This window comes from Chaetura pelagica, unplaced genomic scaffold (assembly GCF_000747805.2).
Source record: "Chaetura pelagica isolate M959 unplaced genomic scaffold, ChaPel_1.0 scaffold85, whole genome shotgun sequence".
Taxonomy (NCBI): domain Eukaryota; kingdom Metazoa; phylum Chordata; class Aves; order Apodiformes; family Apodidae; genus Chaetura; species Chaetura pelagica.
The window spans coordinates 3,369,496-3,378,231 of NW_009953505.1; the positions used below are offsets into that span (position 1 = coordinate 3,369,496).

Consider the following 8,736-nt stretch of genomic DNA (forward strand, 5'->3'; position numbering starts at 1 on the left):
CCTTGAAATTTGTAGAGAAGCATGAATCACTAGATCTGTCCAATAATCAGCACTGCAGTACCAACTGATGCTGCTTCAGCTGTATGCTGGATTGCTAAATGCAGTGATTGAAAGATCTGTTTTTAAAAAGGGTGCCATAATTTTTTAATTATTTTTTTTTAAGTTGCTGAACACGGTGGGTGCTGGAAAGTGTCATTTAACTGCTTTTTCTGTTCATGCTGAAGGGGCGTGATGACCTGAGACAAGATGCTGTTATGCAGCAGGTTTTCCAGATGTGCAATATGTTGCTTCAGCAAAACAGTGAAACACGGAAGAGAAAATTAACTATCCGAAGATACAAGGTAACCCTGAACAGCTGCTGCAGGAGGGTGGCTGCAACATGCTACTAATAACAGCATATTTCCCTGTTCTCTTCTTTTTAACCCAAAGAGAATTTAGAAGTATTAAAATAGTCCACTGCTCCTTAAGGTATGGAACAAACAATGCAATTTAATTACTACAATTACAAAAATTATTACAATTTAATTTTTTCAAAATCCTTAAAAAAAAATCTGACACGTTATATACTTAAATACTCTTCAAAGCTTTCTTTATATGAACATGTAATTGAAAAGAAATTAAGTCATGCACTGTCCTTGAATTGTAAGTTGCTAGTCATTAAACTTGAGCATACAAGTTTATGAATTTTCATTCATTTTAGTCTTGCAGTATTACTGAATTAATTTTAGTCTTGCAGTATCCCTTACAGTTGAATCTACAAGTCCCATCTATGGTCTGTTCATGCAGAGTTCAAATTGCAGAAATGTTTTTCTTGGAACTGGGGATGCTGCAATGAATTCTTACTGTGAATGCAGAAACATATTTGAACAGGAACTTTCCCCCCTCCGTCTTATTTATGTACTTGGGATCGTATTAACAGCTGTGAGGGTGATCTCTGAATGAGTACTGTCTAACTAAAAGGTCTTGTCTTTAACAAACGAGACATGTTCCGCCCAGAATCCCTGAAGGAACTTACCTGATCTACTAGCATAGCTTTGAGAATCCACAGGTGGAATTAAGAGTCACATTTTTTGAATAATTTTCAATGAAGACCCAGGGTTTTGTGTGTTAAAATGAATGAGAGCAGGAAAAAGAGAGTGTGGGCTGCATTAGGAGACAAAGAGGCTTCCATAAGAAAAGAAAATTGAAGGAAATGGGCAGTAGCTCTTTCTCTGAGGGCAAGAGATTGTTCATTCTGGCCAGTTCTGTCTGTTACAGCAATTGAAGTAACCATTACAGCCAGTTATGAAGGGAGAAACTGTTCCCTAGGATGGGAAGCAGACTAAAGCAAGTCTGCAGTGTCATGCAACTGCCATGGGTTTGTTCCAGACTGTGCTTCTTATGTGCAATTTGCACAAGGCTTGTGTGATCCCATTCAAGCATAGCAAGCTGCTGGCAATCACACCTCAGCCAGAAACATGCAGATGGAGGATAATCAACAAGTTACATTGAAGTACCTAGTGGAAGGTCCTCTGGGCTAGGAAGAAATTTTCAAGTATTTGTTAGAAAAACCTCAAGTGTATTTTATATCTGTATTTCAGTGTATTTAGGTCATAGATTGTAGTCAGCTGTGTGGTTTGTTCGTTTTTCTTTTCAAACAAAAGACAACTGCAGCCTGCATAGTCACAGCTGTGTGTGTATAAACCTCCCCCATGCAGCAGTGGCTTTGTTTTTACAGGTGGTTCCCCTTTCTCAGAGAAGTGGTGTTCTTGAGTGGTGCTCAGGAACAACTCCCATTGGGGAGTTTCTTGTGAATGTTGAAGAGGGAGCTCATAAGAGATACAGGCCAAAAGATTACTCCAGTCTTCAGTGTCAGAAAATAATGATGGTGAGTCAAAATAATTGAATAAAAATATCTGGCTTATACTGTTTTATGCAGAGGGTTAGTTTTTTTATGTATTCATATGCTGTGATTTTAGTATATAATAATTAATGAATTAGTAGTCTGGATGCAGCCTGGGAAGAGCTTTTACCAAATCAAAACTTGCTAAATGAATGACTGTTGCAGGAAAGATTTGAATATAACTGAATGTCTGAGAAGTCTTTGGGCTCTTCTCTAGACTAAAAATCTATTGCAGTTCTCAAATGATCATTACAGAGACCCAACAGAGTCAGTATAAAGCTATCTTAAAGTTTAATTTATATTTGTCATGTATCTAATTGCATTGAAAAACAATTTTGTTTTCATTAATAAACCAACATTCTTATTATTAGTTCCTGAAAATAAAAATATGGTTTCAGAATGCAGCTGAGATTCATGTCATGTCTAATTGCTGTTAGACAATGGGGAGGGGTCTGGCTTCTCCTCTACCATGACAGCCATGTACTCTCAGCCTCCCCACAGGGAGGCAGTTCAGGGAGAGAAGCTGAAAGAAAATGAACATTTTATAAACTGGCCTAAAATACCAGTACAGTAAAAACCAGTGGGGGAAGGTTCTTTCTTCTGATGGCAGGTAGCTGCTGAATGGATTCCACTGCTTTAGTTTAGCTCCACAAACCACCTCACCATACATGAAAAAAACTGGAAGTTTCACTTTATATTACTGTAGTTGTGTGAGAAATTATTTATTTTAAAATCTGCATAGTACTCACAGGATGAAAGTGTATTTAATTTTAGCTGTGTGCAGCTTTTGCATGTGAATGGTGGGAATGACTTTTCACAATGACCTGAGCCATCAGATAAGCAAAGGTACCACAACAGAGCACAGGGCAAGTGTCTCCCAACAAGATGCATTTACCTTTCAAAGAAGACAGTCATGGACAAAACATTTCTTATTTGTTCAAAGGATGCACAAAAGAAACATTCTGAAGAGAAATACAACAACTTCATGAAAGTCTGCGAGAACTTTCAACCTGTGTTTCGTTATTTCTGCATGGAAAAATTCCTGGATCCAGCTGTGTGGTTTGAAAAACGATTGGCCTACACTCGCAGTGTGGCCACATCTTCTATAGGTATTTATGGGATTGGTAACAAGGGCTTTTGAGATGAGGTAAACAAAAACTTACACCATATCAGAGGTAATGGCTATTCTGCTTTTGTCACATGTCAGAAAACAGGGAGTAAGGGGCAAAAAATGCCAGCAAGAACACGAGTATTATTTTTATAATTAGGATTTCTGATTAATTCCTCCCCACTCCCATTTCTGCAGTAGAAAGATAGAATGAAATTCTGTGTTTCTTTATTTTATATAGTGGTTTGTATTTTTTGAATTTAGTAGTTTTTTTAAGTATACATGACTAGTTGTGTTGTTTTGATTTAACACTTATTCATTTAATTTGTAGGCTCAAAATGTTTTAACTGAGTTTAAAGTCTTAGTTTTTTATGTTCTTTGTACTGGCATCATCTTCTGTGGCTGAAACGGTTGTTTAAGCTTTGGCATTTTTCCTTTGATTTTTCTGTCTTAGTAAGAAAATGTATGTGCTTGGATTGTGGATTTCGTTTGGATGACTCAGTTCTGTGTTGAGTCTCTGAAAGATATTTGATGGTAGATTGTATACTTGCAGTAGGTACTATTTTAGATGTTACATGTTGTCTGTACACTACATTTTTTTGCTGAAGTAAACGAAGTAAAGTAAAAATGAAGTACATCTACAGATTGGAGTTCAGATGAAGGGTTTTTGTAGGAAATACTACTGCTATGCATCTTCATCAGCTAATAGAAAAACAGTAACAGGTGTAAGTTGCAGCAGGAGAGATTTGGTTTGAAGATTTTCTACATTTAAGGATAGTAAAGCACTGAAATAGGCTTGCAGGAAAGATCTTACAATTTGTATCACTGAAGATTGGTAAAACTGACTTAGGCAAAAGTCACTCGAGAACTATTTAGGTATCGTTGAGCTGCCCCAACTGAATGATGGACTGAAGTACGTCCAGTCCTGGTTTTGGGATTGCATGATACTATGAGTTAAAAGTTTTCTTAAAAATAGTAATAATAACAAACCGTAATTTTTTAATGCATTTGCTTTTTATCTGCTGGTCTTTTGATTGCTTGGGTTTTCTTTTGAAAGCTTTGAAACTAGATGATCTTTCAAGGTCTTTTCCAACCCCTAGGATTCTGTGATTCTGTGCTTGACTTATCCACAGCAAGAAATGAGCAAGAAGTCTGTGGGAGTAGATAAAACAATACGCATCTTATAAGAAAAACGTTTTTGCAATTACATTCAGTTAACCTTTTACTTTTGGATTTATGGAATGCCATTTGCTCTACTGGAGCAATATAGATACATGAAGGAAGAAATATTCTCACCTTTGATTTGCTTACACCTGTTACACTGATTCTAATTTGCTCTTTCTTAAATTTTCCCTATTTTTTATGGCATGTGAATATGGTGTCAGCACTTACCTTTTTGTTTTAGTTGGCTACATTCTTGGACTTGGAGACAGACACGTTCAGAATATCTTGATAGATGAACAAACGGCGGAACTAGTGCATATAGATCTGGGTAAGTGGGACAGGCAAGAGAACTTGAATTTTTCTTTGTTTCAACATTTTAAAAAAGATTTACTATCCTTTCATTTAGGGGTTGCTTTTGAGCAAGGTAAAATCCTTCCCACACCAGAGACTGTTCCATTTAGATTATCCAGGGACATTGTGGATGGAATGGGTATTACTGGCGTGGAAGGTGTCTTCAGAAGGTAAGTGCTTCTCTGCTGTGAAGGGGTGAGGAGGCAGCTGAGGACTTTGGGATTATGATTGTTCTGTGTCAAAGAGTTGTGATGCTTGAGAGGGACTCTTATTTCTGATGGTAATATCCAAACATACACACTGACCCGACTCACACGCTGTTAACTACGTATAACCCATTACAAGTTCATAGTTGTTGCTCAGCTTTTCGTATTTGTCACTATCTAATGGGTTATTGTCACCCCCTTGTGGAATTCCAGGATGGCTCAGTGCTTCCGAAGGCTCCCTACCTAAATTAATTTCTTGGTTTAGACTGCTGGATTTTGTTCCTTCAGAACTGTATTTTTTTCAGAGCTATACAGTATATTTGGAGATACTAAGTTGCTTCAAACCATTTTGTTCTGTCATTTTTTTCGGTTCAGTTTTAGGTCAGTAACTTGCAGTCTTTTTCCTCTTCTGGATCATATATTTTATATCACTTTGCAAGTGCAAAATATAAATCCCACAATAGATTTGAGCTGCAAAACAGAAAAATCCCAAAGGGGCTGATTTTCTGTCAACCTTCATCCTATCTCCAGTGAATGGCCCAGGAGAGCCCTAAGAAGCAGGACATTTCTCTCAATCAAACTAGAATCATTTCAGAGGGTGAAACAGCTGGTCTCTTTCCCATAGGGAATGCATGCAGTGAGCTACCCAGTCTCCTTCTGGTCTTAAATTTCTAAATTTCTCCTTTTTTTTTAAATAATTTTTCAAAATGGAAGCATCAGAGTGGTTACTCATATGTTAGGAATTAACTTTTAAATAATATCCATGATTTAAATTATGAAAATACTTTTCCATTTTACCAAAAGGAACTTAAAAATACAATGACATATTTTCTAGATGCTGTGAGAAAACAATGGCTGTTATGAGAAATTCTCAAGAAGCTTTGCTGACTATTGTAGAGGTAAGTATTTTTTCATTTTTTCTGTTAGTAACCATAGAATATCCTCAGCTTCTTTTCTTTGTCTTTGTATGCATTACTATACCAAATAGTAGTGTAGGGGTTTGTTAAATTTAGCAGGAGTGTTGGCCTGACTTGTTAAGTCATGTAATCTTCACTAAAATTTGCATTTCCCATGGGAAACTCAGTTTCAGGCACATGCAGTTTTCACTTTCAGTACCTAAACACTTCTAGCCATAGTGCGATATTTCCTACTGTGAGTAGTTGATAGTCTGCTAAGTGAGTTAGCCCAACCCTGTTGGATTTAGAGAAACAAAACCAAACCTCCTAATACTGTGGTTCATGTGAGTGTTACCCTCTTCCTGCTGGGGGACTGGACTAGCTGGAATGGATAGCTTCAGTTAAATAGAGGTTTCTTTACTGTGTAGGTGCTGCTTTATGATCCTCTCTTCGACTGGACCATGAACCCCCTGAAAGCTTTGTATTTGCAGCAGAGACCAGAGGATGAGGCTGACATGAGCTCCACACTCAGCACTGATCCACAGGAATGTAAAAGAAAAGCCAGGTGCAGGGGTTTTTTCCTTACTGTCTGAGGCACTGTTATCTTGCTTGATGGGTTCTTACTGAGTGTTGCTGGTGTTGTTCAGGATCCATACCAAGTGCCCCTGTTTTTCTTCTCTTCTTCTGCCAGCAGTGATGACCAGAGTTTTAACAAGGTGGCTGAGCGTGTGCTGATGAGACTTCAGGAGAAGCTGAAAGGTGTTGAGGAGGGAACAGTGCTCAGTGTGGGAGGGCAGGTGAACCTCCTCATACAGCAGGCCATGGATCCTAAAAATCTGAGCCAGCTCTTTCCTGGATGGAAAGCTTGGGTGTGACTTGGAAGGATCCAGCACATTTTCAGAAGAAACCTATATTTATGCAGCAAGTGTCTTAATATTTCAATATTGGTATTTCACAGTTAAAACTTGTATCAGGAGCAGCCATAAAGGTTTACAAATCTTAGTATTTGGTGGATGGTTTGGGGTTTTTTTCAATAACCTGTTACCAAGAGAACATTTTTGTCCACTAATGTGCTCCATATGGCATTAAATGCCAACCAGTGCTTTGATCTTTCTTGTGACCTGCAAGGACTTTGCTTAGGTGTCCCGAATGCTTTTTATTCTTTAAGCCTAAGATCATCACTTTTGTTTATATGTAAACTACCTGGAGCCTTGTGTATAATCATTCCGTATGGTAACATGACTGTGTAGAATGGACAGTCTAAAATCCAGGAGTCAGGAAATAACTGGCTCAAGTGCATTTCAGAAGGGGGGTTATACTTTAGGGATAATGCTACAGTCAATACAAAACAAAGCCAGAGAACCTCATGTTTAGTGAACTGAGGGTTCTTCAGTTGTTTTTGTGGGGTTTTTTAGCTTAGTTAAATGGACATTTTTTATATAGAAATGGACTTTAAGCCAATTATAATACAGTTGCTTTTTTGCTATTGTAAATGAAATTAGATTGATACTTTATTTTTATAACATTACTTTAATAGTATAAAACCATTTAAAAATTTAGCTTTTGTAGCTCAGACTTGCTTGATAGAATAGACAATACCATGAAGCTCAGCATACCAGATAGAGCTCTAAAGCAGCCATTCTGTAGCTGGAATAAACACCTGTCAGAAACATGGCAGTTGTATTTTCAGCACAACAATCTCATTGCACACAGTTCTACAGAACACACTGCTCCTTCTTAAATAAAGACCTACTGTGATTGGATAGTCAAGGAATACAGGTAATAGGGGAATCCACTAAAATAACAGTCTTGCTGGCATATTTAATAAAATCTTCCACAATAATCTTTATATTTAAATATATGAATAAAAATTTGCATGCTCTCACATTAGTTTGTACTTTCTGCATTTTTACAGCAATGTTAAGTGAAGAATTTCTGTTCTAATTACCATTTCACTGAGTTTTATTTGCACAGTGTTCCCACAATTTTAAGTTAATGTCATCATGGCAAGATGAGTCTCTTGTATTATGTTTTCATGAATCTGACATAAATTTCCGTTGATCCTTGGAATCAAAAGTGCTTCCTGTCTTTTCTGTGGGGAAGAACTGTCATCCAGGGAGAAAAAAATGGAACTTAACTGACAGAACACACACTCTGTATGTGAATTTTAAATGACAGTTAAGAAAGAGAGAAGAGTCCTACCAAGTAATTACAGAATGGCAGGTAGGAAAGGACTAAACAAAAGCACTTAAAAGAATATATATATATTTTTTAAATGGATATTTTTCTCATGATGCTTATAAGGAAGTTCTTCTGGCATGTTGTGAGATATTTAATACTAGAACCCTAGCTATCATATAAATTAATATTGCATAAAAGCATTTGGCAGATCCTGTTCTTTCTTGGTGAATTACTGATGCTCCACTGGAAAAGGAATATTTTCATCATCCCAGGCTGCAATTTAGGTTTTTTGCTTAAAGCAAATAGTGAAACATTAGTATGATTGTCTCAGGGAATTCTAACTTAAGGGAAAATAATCCAACTATACCTCTGCAATGCCTTTAACTTGGTGTTTAGTGCCTAGATTTGAATGTCTGCACATTTTCATTGTTCAAGCTGAGTGAAATGAAAACAAAAATGTGTGTCAGTACTGTAGTTGAAACCTGCTTACAGTACTTGTAAACTCCTGTAGCAGTGAAACACCAGTTAGCTGTCAAACATACAAAACCAGTTTGAATCACTAGCAAACCTTAGAGTCTCCAAAACACTGTCAAAATCAATGCGACACAATCCTGTTACTGTGAGATCTGAGTTTAACCAATTCTTGAGATGTGTCATCTGGGAAAAGTCTCATGTAGCCAAATAGTAACTGTCAGAGATTACTTTCTTGCTGTTCCAGGAACGCACCAATTTTTAAAAGTCAAAATTAGAAAGTGAATAGTTTATAAGATTGTATCATGTGTAGATATATGCTTTCCTTGTGTAAGAGTAGAAAAATGAAACTTTGATGGAAATGCTGTTTAATTCTGAACACTGGTTTTGTCACAAATGCTGTTGCTGATGGTAAGGTGGATTTGTATTGGAGAGCCTCAAATGTATTGACTATGTTAGTAAGCTAGAAATACCTGA

At 37.0% G+C, this 8,736-nt stretch overlaps 1 protein-coding gene across 1 annotated transcript in view; it reads left to right on the forward strand.

The window, feature by feature from the left end:
- The window catches only part of ATM (ATM serine/threonine kinase), a 59,778-nt gene extending 53,296 nt beyond the window's left edge, over positions 1–6,482 (forward strand). Inside the window, exons 58-65 of the mRNA XM_009999394.1 lie at positions 225–341; positions 1,718–1,867; positions 2,826–2,991; positions 4,396–4,482; positions 4,561–4,675; positions 5,547–5,610; positions 6,036–6,172; positions 6,299–6,482. Of these exons, the coding sequence (XP_009997696.1) occupies positions 225–341; positions 1,718–1,867; positions 2,826–2,991; positions 4,396–4,482; positions 4,561–4,675; positions 5,547–5,610; positions 6,036–6,172; positions 6,299–6,482 (1,020 nt within the window). The remainder of the gene's footprint in view (positions 1–224; positions 342–1,717; positions 1,868–2,825; positions 2,992–4,395; positions 4,483–4,560; positions 4,676–5,546; positions 5,611–6,035; positions 6,173–6,298) is intronic.
- Positions 6,483–8,736: the final 2,254 nt, after the last annotated feature.